At 34.3% G+C, this 23,229-nt stretch overlaps 1 protein-coding gene across 9 annotated transcripts in view; it reads left to right on the forward strand.

Annotated features, from left to right (window-relative positions):
* PRPF40A (pre-mRNA processing factor 40 homolog A) overlaps window positions 1-23,229 on the forward strand; it is a 65,887-nt gene that overhangs the window by 17,325 nt on the left and 25,333 nt on the right. For 5 of the 9 annotated variants that reach the window (XM_030795997.1, XM_012496465.2, XM_030795992.1 and 2 more), the window contains exons 3-9: window positions 5,715-5,795; window positions 7,263-7,293; window positions 9,960-9,976; window positions 19,418-19,528; window positions 20,977-21,097; window positions 21,339-21,392; window positions 22,968-22,992. In XM_030795997.1, the coding sequence (XP_030651857.1) occupies window positions 5,715-5,795; window positions 7,263-7,293; window positions 9,960-9,976; window positions 19,418-19,528; window positions 20,977-21,097; window positions 21,339-21,392; window positions 22,968-22,992 (440 nt within the window). The remainder of the gene's footprint in view (window positions 1-5,714; window positions 5,796-7,262; window positions 7,294-9,959; window positions 9,977-19,417; window positions 19,529-20,976; window positions 21,098-21,338; window positions 21,393-22,967; window positions 22,993-23,229) is intronic. The other 4 variants (XM_030795994.1, XM_030795998.1, XM_030795999.1 and 1 more) reach the window with 1 other exon arrangement.

Below are 23,229 nucleotides of genomic sequence, written 5' to 3' on the forward strand. Positions count from 1 at the left end.
AGTCATTCTATGACTTAATTGAGGCAGTACAATTTTTGTGTATCCCCAGTTATGATTAGAGCTTTTTAAAAAATAAAGTGATACAGTTTATTGTCATTTAGCTCTATTTGTAAATTGTGTCACATAATTTGTGTCAAGAAGAATTATAACTGTCACCATGCTTATATAAACTTTGAGAGATTCGTATAGCCTATTGAATTTGATCCTCCTGACTGACAAGTAGATTGGCTAGATGGCTTGGATGTCCAGTTTACAAATGGGAATTGGAAGGCCCAGAGAGTTAGTGAGTTATTCAGTGACATTGCAGAGCCAGCACTAAACGTGATCTTAATCTGAGATTGACTTATTAACATGTATTGGTTCCTATTGAATATTATCATGGTTTTACAATATTTTCCCTAGATACCTTAAAAGAACTGAAGTACTTGAGAGCTAGATAAGGAATAGATGAGGGAAGGGACCTTGATTAAATGGAGAGCACTGATAATACCTATTATGTTATTTATTAAGCCCGTTTCTAAGTGCTCCATCTGTATTATCCCATTTGTTGTCTATAATAATCTTATCAGATGGGTAATGTTTTTTTTCATTGATGAAGAGTTTGAGGTCCAGAGAGGTCAAATAAATTAGCCCAAGATCACACCTTTGTTAACTGGGATAGGAATTCTGCCAGTCTGACTTCAGACTGCATTATCTATATATATCAGTATAAGATTATGTAATTGAGTTAATTTCGTTAGACCCTGAAGGGGTTGCTGTACTTCAGCAGTTCTAAATTCTGTAGGTTGAGAGAGTTTAGCAAATTTTGAATACTGGCACTTGTCTTATTACATGGTAAGGTTCTATTCTGCATGATAACAATTTGTACAAATATTGTCTACCCTTTATCTAAATATTTCTTATCAAAAAATGATGTTTTGAATTTATATTGCTCTAGATCAGGGGTATCCAGTCTTTTGGCTCCCCTGGGCCATTTGGAAGAAGAATAATAGTCTTGGGCCACTCATAAAATACACTAACACTAACAATATCTGATGAGCTTAAAAAAAAAACAGCCAAAAAAATCTGAATGTTTTAATAAAGCTTACAAATTTGTGTTGAGACACATTCAAAGCTGTCCTGGGCCACATGTGGCCCATGGCCTGCAGGTTGGACAGGCTCGCTTTAGATGAAGAGGAAGTAGGTTAAATGATTTCCACAAAATGCCACCAGTTACTTTTGGTTGCTAAGGATATGCTTTAAACATAGATATTTCCATTTATTTCCAATCGAATGAATATTTAGTTCTCTTTAAAGATTGGGTTTGTGCATTTATTCAGGATTTTTGGCGTTTATTTGTATGTTCATAAAATAATTTAGTGGTATATGAGATAGTTGTTTTAAAATACTAAACAGCCTTTGTAGGTTGTACTTATCTTACGGAATTTTACTTTAGCACACTTATGAAGAACCCCAAGTAAAAAGGCAGATGTGAAACTTATTTGGATTATCAATTTGCTACTACAGGTTTGCAGCAAGAATGGTTTTTAAAAAACCACCAGATTTAGGAGTTAATATTTTTTTCAGGTGATTTTGTTTGTACTACTAGACAAAAGATAGGTCCAATTGTTTGTGATTTCTTTCCAGCAGGAAAAACTTTAGTGAATAACGAGAAGGAAAGAACTTGTGAAGTCCCCATGTGAAGTTCTTCAGTTTTAAAGTGCTTTTTTTCATATCATGGTAAAATTGGATCAACCGAATTTCCACTTTGTAAAATTCACTCACTGTAGCATTGATATTGCTTCATTACTACCACTTTTTATTTTCATTTTTTAAAATATGTAGAGTGATAAATATGTTTGTTTATATCTAACATTAGAAACTTTCTGGGATGCTAAGAATGACTGAACAGGTTGTGTGATGCTTCCCTAGTGTTTTGTTCATTTATTTTTTATTTTCTTCAAACTGATGATTCTTCTGAGAACATCTTGATAATTAGTTTTATACTTATAAAAAGAATAGGAAACAGAAATGGTTTACATAGTGTAAATATACATATGGTTGGCCACTTATGAATTGTATAAAATATTATATATCAGCTATGTTTTTTAAAGGTGCCAAATTGTTCATAATATTCAGAAGTTTAACATTTTAGGAAATTTAGTTTATGTCTCAAACAACTAAAAATTTTTAATTACAGCACTTTTACATATTTACCAAAGTTGTTTAAATGGGAATTTGTAAAGCAGTACATGGTTTTGATTTTATAGTATGCTTCACATTAGGTAAATATGAACTCCACCACTTTGTAGCCTTAAGAATGATGTGGCTCATGGAATTCATTGTGGCGTTATTGTAGCCACTAAGTTAATAATTTTTCACCTTTATTATTTTGAAGCAACATCCCATTTTCATTGAACTTCAATGGTGAGACACAGTATTACATTTGTGGGCCACATAGTGCCATATTGGTAAATGACAGACTGCATACACAATGGTGCTGCTGTTAGATCATATACTACCTTATTTTTACTATATCTTTTCTATGTCTAGATATACAAATACTTAGCATTGTGTTACCGTTGGCTATAGTATTCAGTACGGTAACATGTTATAAAGGTTTGTAGCCTAGGAGCAATATGTTATGCCATAATAGCCTAGATGTGTAGTAGACTATAACCATCCAGGTTCGTGTAAGTGCATTATATGATACACAATGATGATATCTCCTGATGACACAATTCTCAGAACATATGGTCATTAAATGACACATGACTGTATTTTATGTGCCCCTAAAAGTGAAAAAAAAAAAAAAAAAAAAAACCTAAATGGAAAATCTGAAACATTCAACAGATAAAGTTGAGACACCAAAGGGCTATACCCTCCATGGAAAGAAGAAGTATACCTACCATGCCAGAGGAGACAGTAAAGAAATTTGAATGTTTTAACTCTTATTGGGATGAGGGAGGAAAAAATCACTTCTGAGGAGTTGAGCCGTAGCCAGTTCTCATGAGTTTGCATCCTGTATTCCCATTAACAGTAAGTGTTATAGATAGCTTAGAAACTTTTAATGGTCTTAGATTGATGGTGCTGCCAAAGTGACTGGCATAAATCAACACAAATTCTTTAAAAGATTCAGCTTCAAAGAAAGAGATTATAAAAAGTATATGTTGTGTATATCCTAGAATGGATAGAAAATGGGAATCATAACATTGCCACAAAGTAGATTTTTTAGACTTTGAAAAACAGACTTTTCTGGTATGCTCAGTCCTCTAAAGGAACTCTAAATTTCTCATATTCTTACAATAGTTTTTCATACAAAATACAGTATTTTGCATATTTGTGGTTTTGTTCTTTGGTTTTATGTAAACATCACAGTTTGGGTTTAAATTACATTAATGATCGATTTACTTTCAGGATATTCAGTTATATTTAATTTAGGACTTGCAGATTAGTTTGTCGGGTAAAACAAGACTAACTGGTCTTCACCCTCAGAATTTACAGAAATACCAAGGGAGAATGTAGCTTTTTATTTGACATTAAATCTCATTCTGTAATCAATACCATGATTTCCAGTCTAAAAGAACATTTTTGAGGTGTTTAAACATTTTAGGTATGGGAAGAAGGACAATTAAAGAGAGAACTCTGTCAAACTCTGTGTTCTTTAGTGATTTTCAAATACTGCCTACTGGAGGTCTCATTGGCTTGGTCTACTAAACTCTTAAATATTTGTTTTTTTGTGGCTTTGGTTTTAAGTAAGATTTTATGTGTGTGATAAAGTCAGGATATTTCAATTGGAATTTATATTTATTTATACAGTCTGCTGCTACCATAAGAGAATGTTCTTCTTTTTTTTTTTTTTTTTTTTTTTTTTGAGACGAAGTCTCTCTCTGTTGCCCAGGCTGGAGTGCAGTGGCGCAATCTCAGCTCACTGCAGCCTCCGCCTTCCAGGTTCAAGTGATTCTCCTGCCTCAGCCTCCCAAGTAGCTGGGACTACAGGCGCGTGCCACCACGCCTGGCTAATTTTTTGTATTTTTAGTAGAGACGGGGTTTCACCCTGTTAGCCAGGAAGATCTCGACTTCCTGATCTCGTGATCCACCTGCCTTGGCCTCCCAAAATGCTGGGATTACAGGAGTGAGCCACCACACTCGGCGAGAGAATGTTCTATTGCATTATGCAGATTTTACTCGACTTTAAAAAATACCTTTAATTCTTACGAGAAGTTACTTTGATTGGTTTTTCTCTTCAAGTTTTCCGACCTTGATCTCAGTTTAGCTTAGAATTCTAGTTTTGATTATGTTACTAGCTTTTGATTTTATGTATAGGTTACTTAAAGTAGCAGGCTGTTTCTCTGTTGCCTGTCATGGATCTTGGTTGCTTTCCCACACAACCAGTTATCTGATTCAGCGTATTTTACATTGGCCTAAAGCAAATTAATTATGAGGATATATCTGTTGGTGGGAGATGTATGGGCTGGTAGTAAGCCTAGTTATAGTTCTTTCTCATTTGATTGTTGTATTTTTTCTCCTTACTTTGTAAATTATTTATCTGATTCTCTTAGTCTGGATGATGGAGGCTTGCCAGTGCTGCAGTTTTCAAATTCTGTACCTTAAAAAAAAATACATATTATTTGGACCATATTCCAAGTCAGCCACCACATTCTTATAGTCACAATTTTTGTCAAAAAGTTCTTGTTTAATGATGTTTAGACAGTTTATTGGTTGTTTTTAACCCATTAACTCCATGCTACTTTATTTTAATAGGTGCTTTAGCCTCGTTCAGCTTCATGGGTTGCTTTCACAAGGAATACAATTCAGTGTATGAATGTTCTTACATACCTTTAGAAGGCTTGAATCTATATGTTCCTGCTGGCCATATGCTTATTCTTTTCTGTTGTTCCTATTTTTCAAAATGTTCATTTACTTTGAAATTGTTTAATAACTGGTTACCTTGTTCCAATACCTGTGATTATTGTATGTAATTTTTGTCCCCTTCTGAATTTCCTTAGTTCTTCTTAATGGTCATTAAAATCCAAATTGTAACGTGGGATTATACTAATATAGACGAGCATTGGGTCAAATTCTTGAGAAACTTGTGTTAATTTTCAGGATTTATATTCCAACAGTAGAATTAATTTATAGATTTGAATGGTAGTTATTGGTAAACTAGATCGAGCTCCCAAACTAATATCTTCAGATATTTATGTATGTGCCTTAAGTTTTCTGTACATGAGAGGGGATAAATGACTTGTGATTTAAAAAGGGTTTTTTAAAATTATTTTTTAAGTCATTGTTTGGATATTAAGCACCTTTGATCTAGGATTTTGAAATGTGTCACATTATAAAATTTATTCAGTGCATATATTAAAAATCAAAGGTGAAAAACACAGAAAAAATTTTATCTTAAATTCTCTTGCTCCAAAGAAGTGAGAAAAATATGAATGTTGTATTATAACTAAAAGGAGATTAATTTTTTTTTAATTCAGGCTAGAAATAACATAATAGTCCAAACTTTTAAATTTACTTGTTAAAATAATTTTGACCATATATATAAACTGTGACATAAGTATTAAAATAGATTATCAATAAAGTACTTCATTCATTCAACAAGCACTTACTAAGCATACTATTCACATGGTATAGTGTTTAGTGGTTTTTAATCTTAAGTTATGGGATTCTTAAAGTCATATTAAGTGCTTTGGTCTTATGGTAACCTTTTTTTACTTTTGTTTTAGATGCCTGGAATGATGTCGTCAGTAATGCCTGGAATGATGATGTCTCATATGTCTCAGGCTTCCATGCAGCCTGCCTTACCGGTAATCATGTGAAAATAACTATTTTCTGTGAAGTAATGTTTTGATTGTTTGCTTTTATATATGGAATAATGTCTATGTACTTTATAGGCAATCATGTTAGCTGTTGAAGTACCTCTGTAGTACTGTAATAAAATATGAGAATTACCGTGGACTTTCAGTTTCAGTTTCTTTTCTTTTCTTTGTTTTTTTGAGACAGAGTCTTGCTCTGTCACCCAGTCTGGAGTGCAGTGAGTGTTATGATAACAGCTCACCACAGCCTCAACCTCGTGGGCTCAAGTAATCCTCCGACCTCAGCCTTCTGAGTAGCTGAGACCACAGGCACGTGCCACCACGCTGAGCTAATTTTTAAATTTTTTTTGTAGAGATGAGGTCTCCCTGTGTTGCCCAAGCTGGTCTCAAACTCCTGAGCTCAAATGATCCTCCTGCCTCAGCCTCCCACAGGAGTGACAGGCATGAGTCACTGTGCTTGTCCTGGATTTAGTTTCTGTAACTTCAATGATAGGCATTTACATTTTTTCCTATATTGATATTATATGTACATCCTTAATTATTAGGTTAATTCTGTATTAAGACCAGAATACTGAAAAGTATACATTGTGAGCCAGAAGCATTTTATTGGTCTGGTAACATTTAAGTTTTAAAGGGTAAACATTTACTTCACTGAGTGCTAATTAAAAATTGGTATAATGTGATTTAATACTAGATTTGGAAATCAAGATTTAATTGGAAATCCACATTCTGAGACTTCAGCTGTCGCAAATTAATTAGAAAATCTATTGAACAGCCTTACCACCTCTGTTGGGTAGTATAGCAATATAAATTATTATGAAATTCAAGTTAGTTTAACTTCTTTATTCTTTATGTGGTTGTAATAAACAGATGTGGCATACTCCCTTGGGGTGCTAAGTTTGCAGTGTCTTTCCCAAAACCCTAAGACCAGATATATTTCAAAAATTCTTTATAATACTGGAAAGTAACACATTGCGTATAATATGTAAACATTTCCTGTGGGATCCAGGGCAATGCTGTCTAACTTAATAATGTTAATATTTTTGCAGCTAAACAAAACGGATATTCACTCTGAAGTGGGATAAATGAAGATTGTGGAGTTTCATGTTCATGTAGAGCAGGTTTTGCCACTATAGTGAGCTTTGGTACCATACTTGAAAAAAGTTGGTTTTCAGAGGGTTTTGGTTTCCAGAATTGTGGGTAAAGGATTGAGGACCTTGTGTACACTTGGTGACCATATAACATTTAAACTAGTCCCGTAGCCTCAGTTGCTGATCTCTTTTACAATTTATAGCAAGCTCGGGGAACTGAGACCACTAAAAGTTTTGCTAAGAATCTGAGTCAGAGGCTTGAGGATTATACATAGCAGGTACTGATTTCACTGTGCTTTATGAGGAACTTACATAAAATACACTTTTAAAAAGATGAATAATAATAATTTCATTTTTCTTCTTACAGCCAGGAGTAAATAGTATGGATGTAGCAGCAGGTACGTGTACTCTGTATGGTGGTATGTGTTAGACCTCATTTGGACAGTAGCAGCCCTATTATGAGGAGTAAAAGCAGTATCTCTTGGACTTTATATAACCTTCTGTTTCTTTTTTCCACAATAGGAAATTGGGATAGCATTGATAATTGAATTCTGTTTTTGTTGTTGTTTTTTTGAAACGGAGTCTCGCTCTGTCACCCAGGCTGGAGTAAGTGGCGTGATCTCGGCTCACTGCAGCCTCCGCCTCCTGGGTTCAAGCGATTCTCCTACCTCAGCCTCCCAAGTAGCTGGGACTACAGGCACATGCCCGGCTAATTTTTGTATTTTTAGTAGAGACAGGGTTTCACCATATTGGCCAGGCTGGTCTCAAATTCCTGACCTCGTGATCCACCCGCCTCAGTCTCCCAAAGTGCTGGGATTACAGGCGTGGGCCACCACACCCAGCGATAATTGAATTCTTAGGAAATTTTTACAGTTTTAGGTCAGGAGTTCTGGACCGAATTTGGTCTGCAGATATACTTTGGCCCACACAATGTTCTTCAATTTTGTAATTATTGCTAACATTTATAGTCTGCAGATTTTGAGTTTGAATTTATTTTGAAAAGTTGGATAATCTGACTATTCAATACTTAACAGTAGGCCGGGCGCGGTGGCTCAAGCCTGTAATCCCAGCACTTTGGGAGGCCGAGGCGGGCAGATCACAAGGTCAGGAGATCGAGACCATCCTGGCTAACACGGTGAAACCCCGTCTCTACTAAAAATACAAAAAATTAGCCGGGCGTGGTGGCGGGCACCTGTAATCCCAGCTACTCGGGAGGCTGAGGCAGGAGAATGGCGTGAACCCGGGAGGCGGAGCTTGCAGTGAGCCGAGGTCGCACCAGTGCACTCCAGCCTGGGGGACAGAGAAAGACTCCGTCTCAAAAAAAAAAAAAAAAAAAAAAAAAAAAAAATACTTAACAGTAGTCCTGTCAACGCAGTAGGTGCTCAGAGAGTATACATTAAATGAACTCTGGTTGAGTTCATATTTGTACTCAGCAAACACTAGAATGACGTAGTGGCTCCATTCTTTAGGTGTTTAGTCTGGGCTCTCCTTGGGGTTCTAGACTACTTCAGAGTTACTTTTCTGTCATCTCCTTGGCTCTTGTATTAATAGCCATTGGAGTAAATATCAGTTACCAATAACTGGCCATTTTGACTAGTGAGATTTTAATACATAATAGTAATGGCCGGGCGCGGTGGCTCACGCCTATAATCCCAGCACTTTGGGAGGCCGAGGCGGGCGGATCACAAGGTCAGGAGATCAAGACCATCCTGGCTAACACGGTGAAACCCTATCTCTACTAAAAATACAAAAAATTAGCCGGGCGAGGTGGCAGGTGCCTGTAGTCCCAGCTACTTGGGAGGCTGAGGCAGGAGAATGGCGTGAACCCCAGGGGACGGAGCCTGCAGTGAGCCGAGATAGCGCCACTGCACTCCAGCCTGGGCAACAGCGAGACTCCGTCTCAAAAAAAAAAAAAAAATAGTAATGCCTCCAGTCTCATGAATATATAGTTTTCCACATAAATTGATATTCCAGATGCCGAACTTTATCCCATGATTATGACAAGATTTTTTTTGTTATAAACAGTATTGGTCGAAAGGTGTTGAAAATGTACTGTGTGCTTTTCTGTGGGTTCAAATGGGACTAAATTGATTTTTTAATATGTTTCACAGATTTCATTATTTAAACTAAAATGTTCTGAAATACCTAATACAATTATTTTCTTTTATTTAGATATCTAGAGCTGGGTATTGTTACCCTCAGTAATCCTGGAAAATTACACAATTTTTTTTTTTTAGTTACTTTTAATAACTCTACAGTTATTTTCTATAGTAGCTTCTTTTGAGTGTACTCAGTATATATGAACTTAGTTTTGTTGTACATACAATCTCCGTCTTCTTTTTATTTACATGTTTAAATTACTAGTTTCTAAAGTTTGAGATTATTATTAGGAGTTTTGTGACTAACATGCATTTCAAAATCCCTTAAGGAGTTTTCTGTAGTAGTATAGGACAGTACCATCTAATAGAACTTTCTGCAGTGATGGAAATGTTCTGTAATCTGTACTGCTTAATACAGTAGCCTCTAGACACATGTAATTATTGTGTATTTGAAATGTGGCAACTGAGGAACTGAATTTTTAAATTTTTATTTAATCTTAATTTAAGTTTTAATTTAAAGGGATGTCTGGTGTCTGATCGCTACTGTATTGTACAGCACAATCTGTAATTTAGATAAAGTTACCAGGAATCTAAAGCTAATAGAATCAATGGTTAGAGGTGTTATTGTGCTTTGGTAATATACTTAGTAGAGAAGGAGGAATAAGAAAGATAGTTACCTATTATAGTAGGGAAAAGAGAAACAAAAGGCAAAGTTGAATACTTATCAAACTGCCTCCAAGTGAGTTTATACATTGAAAGTTCAAACTCTGAAAATGTTTTGCACTATAGATGTTTATTTTGTGGGAAAGATAGCAAGCACATAGGTTATATGAGACAGTCTCAGAATCTTTAGAGAGGATGAGGAGGAATAAGTACTATGAATATATGAATAAATACTAAAGCTGTTATGAAGGAGAGCATGATTTATCATGGTGTAAATATTTGGCCTGTTTTTTATTTTTTAGGTACAGCATCTGGTGCAGTAAGTACTCTTTTAACCTTTGTAATATTTTAATTTTACTATACTTTAACCTACTTTACAGTTATTCTTATTTCTGTTCTAAGGATTGTCTGCTAAATCTTTACATTAATCCATAGTTTTCCCTTTTTTTTCTATGACAAGGATTGAAAAATTGATTTATTTTAAAATCTGGTTTTGGTGGGACTTAATGAGAGATGAGAATTACATGTATCAACTTTTAAAAGGATTTAAATTCTTCTCATCACAATTAGAAGGGAAGCAGAACTTGTAGGTACACAGTGCTTAACCTAGTAATTACAAGTTAAGCGTTACATTAGGAGATAATCTTTTTTTGAGACACAGTCTCGCTCTGTCACTAAGATTGGAGTGCAGTGATGAGATCTTAGCTCACTGCAATCTCCACCTCCCGGGTTCAAGTGATTCTCATGTCTCAGCCTCCCAAGTAGATGGGCTACAGGCACCTGCCAGCATGCCCGACTAATTTTTATATTTTTAGTAGAGGTGGGGTTTTGCCATGTTGGCCAGGCTGGTCTTGAACTCCTGGCCTCAAGTGATCTGACTGCCTTAGCCTCCCAAAGTGCTGGGATTACAGGCGCGAGCCACAGTGCCCGACAGATGTTAGATGATAATTTTATATATATATATATATATGAACATTTATGTACCTTAATTTAAAAAACCCTTTTGCTATACCTTCTTAACACTGTGTTAGAAAGAAAAATGGAATATTCAGAAAAGCATTGATTTTTATTTAGGAAAGGAGAGAATAATATTTAAAGATAGCTATTTTATGCCTCTTGATATTAGCCCATGCTTTAGCTTCAAGGATTTTTTTTTTTAATTTGGCTATTCCTTAAAGATCAATGAAAGGAAGAGTTTTGTTTATAATCTCACTTAATCATAACGTTCCTGAGAGGTAGCTGTTATGCTACTGTTAGAATTAACGGAATTGATTGCAAATATGTTATTTTCGCATTTGGGGAGAAAATTTTAAAATAAGAATTTTATTTAAATGTTTTTAAAACATTCTTGTGTCTTTTGCCTTAAAAGTTGAATGGTTGCAAAATACCCTTTTTTTTTTTTTTTTGCTTGTTTGTTTTTTTTGAGACAAGAGTCTCACTCTGTTGCCCAGGTTGGAGTGCAGTGGCTTACTGCAACCTCTGCCTCCTGGGTTCAAGCGATTCTCCTGCCTCAGCCTCTTGAGTAGCTGGGACAACAGGCATGTGCCACCATGCCCGGCTAATTTTTGTATTTTGTAGAGATGGGGTTTCACCATGTTGCCCAGGATGGTCTTGAACTCCTGTCCTCCAGTGATCCGCCCACCTCGGCCTCCCAAAGTGCTGGGATTACAGGCATGAGCCACCATGCCCAGCCCATTTGGTATTATTCTACTATAAGTACCTGCTTTTATTTTTGAGAAAGGATAACTTAATGGTTTGTTCGTTTTCTTATTTAAATAATGCAGGCTCATTGGGAGGAAAACAAAGCAGACATAAGTTAAAAAGAAAGTAAAATTTATCCTTAATTTTTTGACCATGAGGGAACCGCCACCATTAATATCTTATCTGAAGATCTTTTTGCATGTTACTTAAGCATAGACAAATACATACACATTTTACATAATTGGTTCACGTTATATATGCTTAAGTTGTTAAATACACTTTTTCTTGTTTAAAACTTTATTGTGAAAATCTGTGTAAGTTCCTTAATGTAGATGTAATTTTTTAAATGACTTTATAAAGTATTCTTCGCCATAGAGACACATTAAACCATTCACTTATTAATGGAAATGCAGTTTACATGTAGGATCCCCTCCCAATTATGAATTTTTTTTTTTTTTTTTTTTTTTTTTTTACACCTAAGAAGGATTCCAGGAATAACATATTTGGGATGGAGAGTATGTAACCAGGAATAACATATTTGGGATGGAGAGTATGTAACTAGTCATGTTGTTTTTCAAGAATATAAAAGACATATCTAATACTGGTGTAGTAACATGTCTTTTTCTTCAAGAATCTCTAGCAGTAATAGTATCACTCATTTGAATTTTAGTGAGTGGACATGAGTTTAAAGTGATAGTTTTTCTTTGACTCTTAATGAAATTGAACATTTTATTTGATATTTGGATTTCTCTTCTGTTAACCTATCCCTGTCCTTTCCTGTTTTTAGGTTGGGTTATTTTTTATTTTTTCTTGTAAATTTCATTTTAAGAGTTTTTCAAATGTTATTGATGTTAACCCTTTAATAATCATGAATTTCAAATATTTTTCTTAGTCTGTCATTCGTCTGTTGATTTCGCTTTTAATGATCTTGCCACACAACCTTTTAGTATGTTAATGTGGTAATTAGATAGGTTATCGTTTAGCTAATGAGTTTATTGAAATTTTTACAAAGGTTTCTTCATTCTTATATTTTTTTGGAAGATTCTTACTGCTTTTTTTTATCATTAAGCGTTTGATTCATCTGGAATATCTGTCTATAAGATGGATAGCCAGTTGTGTCAGCTATCAAACCTTTTTTTCCGACTTTAATTGAAAGCTCTTTATTGTCGTATCTTAAATTCTCACATATTCTGGGATTTATATCTGTGTTTCGTTTTCCACTGCTTATTTCTATTTGTGTTTTTCTAAACCAATATTAATACTTTTCCTGGCCAGGTGCAGTGGCTCACACCTGTAATCCTAGCACTTTAGGAGCCCAAAGTGGGAGGATTTCTTGAGCCCAGGAGTTTGAGATCAGCTTGGGTAACATGGTGAAACCCCATCTCTACAAAAATACAAAAACTAGCCAGGCATGGTGGCACACACCTGTAGTCTCAGCTCCTTGGGAGGCTGAGGTGGGAGAATTGCTTGAGACCAGGAAGATCGAGGCTGCAGTGAGCCGAGATCACACCACCACCGCACATTAGTAGGGAGACCCCATCTCAAAAAAAAATTTTTTTTTCTTTGTTAAGGGGTATGTTTTTCTTGGTTTAGGTTTATAGCAAAATTAAGTGGATAGTTGAGTTCCCAGATTATACCCCCCGCCACAGGTAACTTACTGCTCTCCCACACTGTCAGCATGTCACCACAGATTTGGTACATACGTTACAGTTGGTGAATATACATTGACAAATTGTTACCATCCAAAGTACAGTTTATACCAGGGTTCACTGTTAATATTGTACATTCTATATATTTTGACAAATGTATAATGAATATGTATGTATCAGCCCTTGCAGTATCACACAGAATAGTTTCATTGCCCTAAAAATCAGTGCTCTGCCTATTCATTTCTTCCGCCTCTACTCCAGCAACCATTGTTTTTGTTTGTTTTTCTGCCTCCATAGTTTTGCTTTTCTAAGAATTTCATATAGTTGGAATCATACAGTATGTAGCCTTTTCAGATTGGCTTGTTTTACTTAGTAATATGCATCTAAGTTTCCTCCATTGTCTTTTTATGGCTTGATACTTCATTTCTTTTTCTCACTGAATAATACTCCATTATCTGGATGTACCACACTTTATCCATTCATGTACTGAAGAACGTTTTGGTTGTTCCCAAGATTTGGTCATTTTGAGTAAAGCTGCTATAAACATCCATGTGCAGGTTTTCTGTGTGAACGTAAGTTTTCAGCTAATTTGGGTAGATAATAATAACGAGGAGCACTATTGCTGGATTGTATAGTAAGAATATGTTTAGTTTTGTTAAGAAACCTTGAAATTGTCTTCCAAAGTGGCTGTACCACTCTGAATTCCTAACAGCAATGAACGAGAATTCCTGGTGTACCACACCTTCACCAGCATTTGATAATATCAGTGTTTTGGATTTTTGCCATTTTAGTAGGTGTATAATGTGGTATCTTGCTTTAATTTGTGGCTAATTATATGTGATGTGGAGCATCTTTTTATTTGCCATCTTTTCATCTTTGGGAAAGTGCTTCTTTGGATCTTTTGCCTATTTTTTAATCAGATTGTTTTATTATTGTAGAGTTTTAAGATAACAGGTTTTTATCACATAAGTCTTTTGCAACTATTTTCTCCCAGTTTGTGGCTTATCTTCTGATTCTTCAGACTATCTTTAACAGAGCAGAAGTTTCTAATTTTAATGAAAACTAAATCTGTTATTTCAGCCCATCAGTTATTTCATGGATTGTACCTTTGGGGAACTTTTTTTTTTATGAGCTATCCTTACTGCATTATGATCAGAAAGTACAGTCTCTAAGATGTAAAGTTCTTTACAGTTTATTAAAGCTTCATGTATGTTCTTGTTCAGGGCTAGTTTTTAAGAATATTCTGTGTGCTATATAAAGTTACTTTGTTATTCCTGCATCTTGGCATGTCTTTCATCTGCTTGGATCTACATAAGAAGATAGTGAATTAAAATCTTTAACTAGAAAAGATGAGTCATCTGTTTCTCCCTGTATTTTTCTGTTGCCTCTCTCTGAATTTCAAGGTTAAATTGCCATATGCATATGTGTTTAGGATAATTTTTGATCTGTTACTTTTTACCAGTATATAGTCTCCCACTTTTCCATTATGATTTTTGTTTTAAATTCTGTTTAGGTAAGGTAAATAGGTACCCTATTTTTAAAGTTTCTGTTTGCTTTGTAAAAATGTGTTACAAGCCTGGGCAACAAAGTGAGACCCTGTCTCTACAAAAAATAAAAAATTAGCCCAGCATAGTGGTGTGTGTCTGTAGTCCCAGCTACTGAGGAGGCTCAGGAGGGAGGATCTTTTGAGCCCAGAAGCTTGAGGCTGCAGTGAGCTGTGATCGTGCCACTGCACTCCTTCCTGGGCAACAGAGTGAGACCCTTTCTCAAAAAAAAAAATGAAAAAATTGTTACATTGTGAGTACAGTATTTCTCCTATTTTTATTTTAACCTAGTTATCGTCTATTCAGATTAATTTGTGTATTTGTCTTGTAACCAATGACATAACTAGATTTCACTGGAATTTTATATGTATAAAAATAGTAAAGGCAAGAGAACTTTACTTCTCCAAAATTTACACCAGTAATTTCATTTTATTGCTGTGGTATATTTGCTAGAATTTTAGTGATTCCAGGCATGTTTTTGTGATTTTAATGGAAGTGGCTTTAGGGTGATAACTGATTGCCTTTTAATCATTTAGGTTTTTTATTTCTTAAATTATTTCATTTGAGCATTTTGTTTTTATTTTTTTATTTTTCCAATACTTGTGAACTTAGTTTTCTGGGTGTGATTTGATCATACAAAGTTTAATAGTGGGATCACGTATTTTTTTATTTGATTAGATAGTGGAAATAATTTCTTCTGTAGATTTTCTAATATTGAACTATTATTGCACTTCTACAGTAAATTCTGCTTGGTCAGAGTGTATATGTTGTTTAATTTAAATTCATGATGCTCTTTTGGTATCTTTTCTGCTTCTTGTTAATTAATGGAGAGCATTTCATCTTTTTTTCCCCATAATCTGAAATCATGATGTAACATTGCAGTTCTGTGTTCTTTAAAGGTTGTATAACATTCTGCTGTGAAACCATCTGGTTTTGTATCTTTCTGTTGTGTCTGTGTTGTTGGGATGTTCAAGTGTGATGTGCTTTTTCTGGGGTCAATTTTGGTAAAGTGATTTGCTTGGAAATCATTTTCTCTAGGTTTTGATTGGTTGTAAATCTGTATCTGTGATTGTATTTTTCCTCAATTATGTTTATTATTTGGCTTTTTCTTTTTCTTTCTTTTTTTTTTTTTGAGACAGAGTTTTGCTCTTGTTATCCAAGCTGGAGTGCAATGGTGCGATCTTGGCTCACTGCAACCTCTGCCTCCCGGGTTCAAGTGATTCTCCTGCCTCAGCCTCCTGAGTAGCTGGGATTACAGGCATGCACCACCACGCCTAGCTAATTCTTTGTATTTTCAGTAGAAATGGGGTTTCACCATGTTAGCCAGGCTGGTCTTGAACTCCTGACCTCAGGTGATTTGCCTGCCTCGACTTCCCAAATTGCTGGGATTACAGGTGTGAGCCACCATGCCTGGACGGCTTTTTAATATTTTCCTTATTTAGAGTAGTGAGGGGATTTTTCTATTCAGTGTTTGGATTTAGCCATTTTTTCTTAGTTTTCATAAATTCAGCTTATACATTGTACAAATGCGTGTGTATATGTGTTTGTCTCCATGACACACAGAAGGTTGAGTTTGAGTATATTGAATTTCTTTAAAACTGTGTCTTGTTGACTAGCTTTTTCTGACTCTGAAGAGCTTATTACTTGTGATAGTTACATGTGTATGCTTTTTTTCCTTATGCCCAGTTTTCTTTGCATTTCAAATGATTTTTCTGTATATATTTTTGCCACTGTATCATTTGGCACTGCATTTTAGACATTTTCTATTTTATTATAAATAAGATAATCAGTAATATGAATGGACCATAATTAACCTGTTTTCCTATGGGTGTACATTGAGTTAACTGTAATTTTTCACCATTACACGTAATAATCTTGTAAACAACGTCCTTGTACATGTTTGCAACAATATGAATGGAAGTTTTCAGAGTGAAATTTCAGGTTCAAGTGGTGATGTTTGCATTTTTAATATTCGTAAGAACTGCTGAATTGCCTTTATGCTAATTTCATTCCCAACAGTAGCACATGAGAGTACCCTTTTTCTCACACACCTTTCGCATTGTATATTAATGGTCTTTGTCATTTATCTGATGAGCAAAAAGTTTTTATTAATGTGTGGTTTTTTGATTGGCTAGTGAAGTCAAACATCTAATATAATAACTATTCTGTCTGTGGCCATGTTTATTTTTCCATTAGACTGTTTTCATATTGATTGTAGATATAGTGAGGATAATTTTATCCCTTATTTTGCTGATACACTCCCAGTTTACCTACTCCCCCAAAAAATGTTGTTTTAATTGATTTCCCAGAGCTGCCGTTTCATATCTAATTTTTTATTAGCATAATAACTGTTGGTAATAAAATAATTGTGGTCTTGAAAAGCAGCTCAATGTTCTAGTGTCATTTCCCAAGTCCCTATGAGCAAGTTACCAGCCTTGCTAAACCTTGGTTTTCTTATGTATAGAAAGATAGTGATTATACCTGCTTTGTAGTGTAGTTAGTTATAAGGCTCAAATAAATAGAGAATATTAAGTTGATTTCTATTTGTTTTACTAGCTTGTGTCTCCTCTCCCTCCTCATCATTTGGTCAACTATACAGTGTCCTTTTCTTTTTTATTCTTTTATCTCCTTGTGGTTTTGCTGATTTTGCTCTTTCCTTGATGCTCCTTAGCAGATGTGACTTGAAAAGTTGAACATAGTCTACACAGTTTTGCGGCTTATGGTAGAACTCTGTTTAGGTGGTGGTGGTGCAGTTTTGAGATGCTACTGAGATAATTAGTTGTTTTTAAAAGAAAAATATAAACCCCTTTATCTGTCTTAACACCATCTAATTTGTGAAATAAAGCATTACCATATAGTTGAAGTTTCCACATTTGTGTTTCTAATCACACCACCTTTTGATGAAAAGAAGTTAAAGCAGGCTAATAGCAGAAAGCCAGATTATTTTTCCAGCACCTGTTTTATATTTGCTTAAGAGATATTATGGTGGTTTTATCCAGTTTAAAGTGCTAGAATTTAACACAGCTTTGGAATTATCTAATTATCCTGCTACAGCATGCAGAAATTTATTGCAGATGGGACCATCTAGTTGGGAGACAGTGACAGATCATCAGGCATTAGATTCTCATAAGGAGCATGCAGCCTCGCATGCACAGTTCACGATAGGGTTTGCACTCCTATGAGAAACTAATGCCACCGCTGATAGGACAGGAGGCAGAGCTCATGAGGTAATGCGAGTGATGGAGAGCGCCTGCAAATACAGACGAAGCTTTGCTCGTTCACCTACTGCTCACCTCCTGCTGTGCGGCCCGGTTCGTAACAGGCCACAGACTGGAACTGCTCCATAGTCCATGGCCTCGGGGTTGGAGACCCCTGCTGTAATCCATAGTGTCTGTGACCTCCGTTGTCAGGGTAGTAGTTGTGCATGAGTAAACAGCAAAAGTGCCAACATCAAAAGAATGGATGTCATTGGTTTCAAAGAAAATCATAAAAGTAATGGCACTCCCTTAGGAGCTAGGAATAAAATGATTATGGTGAAAAAATTGGTAAAGAAATGAATCACATCTGTTCAGTCACATTCCCAAAACAGAAATCAAAACTAGGTCAGCTCTTACTCTTTAAAGCTGATAAGAAAAAATAAAAAATCAGCCTTTTAAATAGGTACAAAAGACATTAAGAACCAGTACCAGTGATTTTTTTCACTTGTTTTATGATTTTTTTTAAGATATACTCTATTACCAACATATTTGATGCTAAAGAGCTTATATTTGGAATATGAAGGATATCAGCAACTCTGACACAGAAAGTCTCAATGTGAGGAAATTTAAGGGATCTCTTAAGTACTTTATTTGCCTATTTTTCTCATTATGTATGCATAAAAGTGGTATATGGTAAAATTAATGTGCAAGTAAGACTAACTTTCAATAAGTTTAAAGTAAAATCTGAGTGGTAAAAAAGCATATGATTGTTTGACAGTGAGTTTATTTTTTCTTAAGAGATCTTAGATTTGAGAAAATATTACATAAATCATTTTTGTAACCCTTCAAGCATAGTTAAATTTATCACCATCTGGAAAATCTGGTGCTTGAAACTAGATTTACTACCTTTGATATCATTTAGTAAATCATTCATTCATGATGCCTTTTAAAACTTTTAACCAACTTTTATCTGAGGGATGTATAGTGTTGCCTGAAGTATCATTAGCAACTTCTAGTAGGTTCTTAGTGTGTTCTGTTGACCTTAATAGTAGATTTATATTCTATAGTTTCATTCATGTAAAATTTTATCTCACCTATCTTGTTTTGAGGTATTTACATACACATTTTATCCCTGTTAAATTTCATCTTGTTGATAGTTAAATTCTGATTATTGTCCAGAAGCTGTGTTTTGACGGCTGTGTCTTTCTTTATGGCATGTCAGTTAGAACTTTGTCTAAGTTGATACAAGTATTCCTTGGACTAGAGTAGATGAATAGATGATCACATGGTCAGTTCAAATATATTAGCATCTAGTTCCTATATTTTCTTTATCCACCAGGCACATATTTGTATTCTGAAAGATTGTCTTGTGTATGTAAGCTATAAAGTTACTGTTCTTAGGAGAGTAGTCTTATCTTTGTAATTCAGACAGATCCTGAAACTTGAATTTACCCATGCTGCTTTTGAAGTACTCTTAAAAACCTTGTTTTTCAGTTCCCTTCCTACTTGTATTGATGAATTATTGTAGATTACTTAAACTGTCAAAATATGCCCAGTTTTTACTTTTAATTGATTTCTTAGTATATTTATTGCCTTGGAACTAATGATACTGATATTGTCAATGGCATTGTTACATAATTTACATCTTTTTATAATCTTCATTCTTTAGAAATCAATGTGGACTGAACATAAATCACCTGATGGAAGGACTTACTACTACAACACTGAAACCAAACAGTCTACCTGGGAGAAACCAGATGATCTTAAAACACCTGCTGAGGTAAAAGTTTGAGAGCTGGAATTCAGGGACTGTCAAGCAGACTGGGGCATATTTTTTAGGATTTTGTAAGTAGTCAATTAGCAAAGAGCAGTGCTGCTTAAATGTCAGAAGAGGATCTGTAAAGGCATTCAGAAAAAAAGAGGGTTAGTACAGTCACACCAGTCGGGAAGAAGAGCAATAAAACTCATCAGAATAATTTTATTTACTGATTTTGCCCTTGCTTAGAAAACCTAGTAGAGTGGGATCAATTTTAAAAAGGTGATTTAAAGAATAAACTGGAAGTGGGGAAGACTGTTTCTTTGCCTGCCGTTTGCTTTTTTTTTCTGATTATAGCAAAACTGGGTGATTTTAAGTGACTTCTACAGAGTTTGTAAATTTCCAGTAGGGTTAAGAGTAGTGGAGATGAAATTAAGTTACCTACAAATACTTCCTTCTCTTAGAGTGGGAAGTTTTCTCTTTGTAGGAAATACCCTTTTAAAAAGTGTGTTTTTATTTTGTGTTTTATTGTGAGTTTTATCATTCAAAATATACAGATATTAAAGAAAAAGTTAAGGTTGAAGGAATAAACTGAATTAAGCAATGTCGCATGTTGTTTAATTAGAAACTCTGGGGTGCTAAGTAAGTAAGAGTTGATCTGGCACTCCAGGCTATGCTTAAGTTTCATTCGAGCTGGGGTACACATTTTTGTTTTCTTCTCTTCCTAATGAAGGAATTTGAGAAGGAAAAAGTATTTTCCAGGTTGCCGTACTAATAAGCACAGCAGTGCTTGGGAGGGGAGGTTGGCCGATATTTAAAAACATGTATTCCAGTACTGATTTATAGCCAATGATATTAATTATATACTTTGTCCAAGACACTCTTTGTTGGGATTCACGCTTTGAATAGATTTCTCATACTACCCTAACAGGTTTTGTTTATTAGATTTTAAGTATATTATACCTACATGTTTTCTTACATAATAAGTTCATTCATTCCTAAACTACGAAACTGAAATCTAAGCATAACTAAACTAGATTTTGTTTTTTTCGAACTTTTATGGTTTTCCAACTAGTATTAGTATCAGAGAAGTCTGTTAAATATGGATGATAATCTTGACCTATAATGGGGTGTGAATGGTTACAGTAAATAGGATTTGAAATTCATATAGAACTGGTTTTGAATCTTGTCTCTGCTTTTTAATGGGTATATTACCTTAAGTTACTTTCTGACTTCAAGTAACAGTCCCTAGATACAGAATTATGTTACACATTTTGCAGTGTTATGAAGATTAAATAATGTATTCAAATGGCATCACTCAGTGAATATTCAATAATTGATAGTTTATATTATTACCATCATCTCACAAGTTTTAGAATTGTATCCATTGGTAATTTCTAGTGAAAACAGCCATGCAAATGATCAGTGATGTTAAATATATTATTATTAACAAACAGTTTTTTCCTCTTTAGCAACTCTTATCTAAATGCCCCTGGAAGGAATACAAATCAGATTCTGGAAAGCCTTACTATTATAATTCTCAAACAAAAGAATCTCGCTGGGCCAAACCTAAAGAACTTGAGGATCTTGAAGGTAAAATGGGGAAAAGTAGTTTTCAGTGTATATGTTTTATATATATATGCCATTCACTTTGAAACAGTTCCTCCAGAATAGGATTGTTCAAACAAAGGCCTTATTTTTTTTTTAATTAAATGATTAGAACATTTAAAATGGCGTATAACAGTTTTTTGGGCTCTTATTTTCTTGTTGCTTTAGATCTCAGTTCTATAGATTTTAAATAGATTTTTATTTGATTTGATTCCACTGAAACTAGGATACCAGAATACCATTGTTGCTGGAAGTCTTATTACAAAATCAAACCTGCATGGTGAGCTGCTTTGATAATTCATTTTCTGTCATACTTAACATTTTTATTAGAGTATGTCACTAATATTCACTAACCATGATTGGATAAATCTGCAGTGAAAAATCTCTAAGAATTCTTTTCATTAAAGGGTTATATTATAAATGAGCTTGTAGCTTTTAAAGTCGTACTTTGGTTTTTAGAAAAAAAAATCGTTTATCATTCAATTGAACAAGGAGTTCATATACAAAATTTCCAAATCCTACTGTGAGTGGTGCATGCATAGAACATGTGTTTTAACTCATTTCATGGTAATAGATAGTAGAGAACCTTGAATCTGTATCCATTTATATTTTGTTAGCATATTGTCAGACTATATATTTAATGCTAGTTTTGTTTAGCATAGCCTTGCAAAATAGCCTTGATATGTTCTTTATGGAAGAATTAAGGTAAACCAAGTATCATGCCTCACTTATAAAGGGAAAATTTTTCAACATTGGAACTAATCAGAATAACCCTTAAAAATCTAGAAATACTTAATGCTAAATATAAAACCTAAGACTTAAAATAGAGATAATGAGTAAGGATTGAAAATCTAGTTTTTATACTCACTTCTAATAGAATCTAGTGCATAAATTATACAAAATTAGAAGCAGCAGATCGTAGGAGAATGGGGCTAATAAAGTAGATAGTGATGTGGAATGACATCTGGCAAGAAAAAAGAATAAAAATTTCCTAAAAGACTGTCATATTAAGCCCCTTTACGTTTTCCTTGTGCCACCTCGTTAGATAGATCATCATTGTATCAGAAAAATGTTAATTTATATTACTAATGATAGCTTTTTAAGTATGTTTTTTCAGCCATCCTAAACAGATTTTCAGAAATGTTTTTCTTTAAAGGGTGATAAGTTTTAAAAATATTTTTATAAAGAGTTAGGCTTGTATTATTACTTAATGTGGAGAACCTCATTCCCTAATAATGTTAAATAAAAGATATTTTTGTTACATCCAAAGGAAAATTTACTGGAATGAAAAATGAAATTGTGCAGATCTTTAAAGCTCAATTTAAGTTATCTATACTAGCATTGGCTAATAATAATATTGTAGATAGGTAGATTCCCAGTTGATCATTTACGAAGTATCAAGCTCATTTCTGATATAACCCTACTGCAAATAGTTGGTGTGCATAACTATCTATCTACTTGTCAATGCTAGTATATATGTGCTGGAATTTTATAATAAATTTGATCCCATTTTGAACTGAGTATCTTAAAAATATATCAAACTAGTCTCATCCCTGGAGAAAATACTATTTTCTTCCAGAATTATGCAGATACTTTCATAGAGTTGTTACAGCAGCCTTTGGGAAAGCAGCAGCATGGAATAAGCTTTCCTAGTAATTACTCTTACTTAAATTTGTTTTATTCTTTATTTGCTATACTAGACTTTTGGAGCAAGAATTTGTTCTATAAAAGTGATTTTTTATTTTTTAGGATGGTAAATGAAATCCTATTGTATGATACTTTATCTTCTTTTAAAGTTTGTTTTCAGTGATTATATTTTAAAACTAGTAGGTGACTTTTTTTCTCTTTTTAATAGCAATGATCAAAGCTGAAGAAAGCAGGTAAGCAATTTTGGACATCAGTTTTTATTTACAAATTTGGTCTCCTATGATATCCTTGTGTTTTCTCAATTTTCTTCATAATACAAATAATTAACATGTTAGGCTTGATATTTTGATGTCCTTGTAGCATTTTGTTGAGGAAAAATTAGGGAGGGCGATATTTACTCAATTTGATGCTTTGCTATACAGTAATTATTAGAATTTGGACTGTATCCCTTAACAAATGAAGAAGACTGT

The sequence above is a fragment of the Nomascus leucogenys genome, chromosome 17 (assembly GCF_006542625.1).
Source record: "Nomascus leucogenys isolate Asia chromosome 17, Asia_NLE_v1, whole genome shotgun sequence".
In the NCBI taxonomy this organism is placed as follows: Eukaryota; Metazoa; Chordata; class Mammalia; order Primates; family Hylobatidae; genus Nomascus; species Nomascus leucogenys.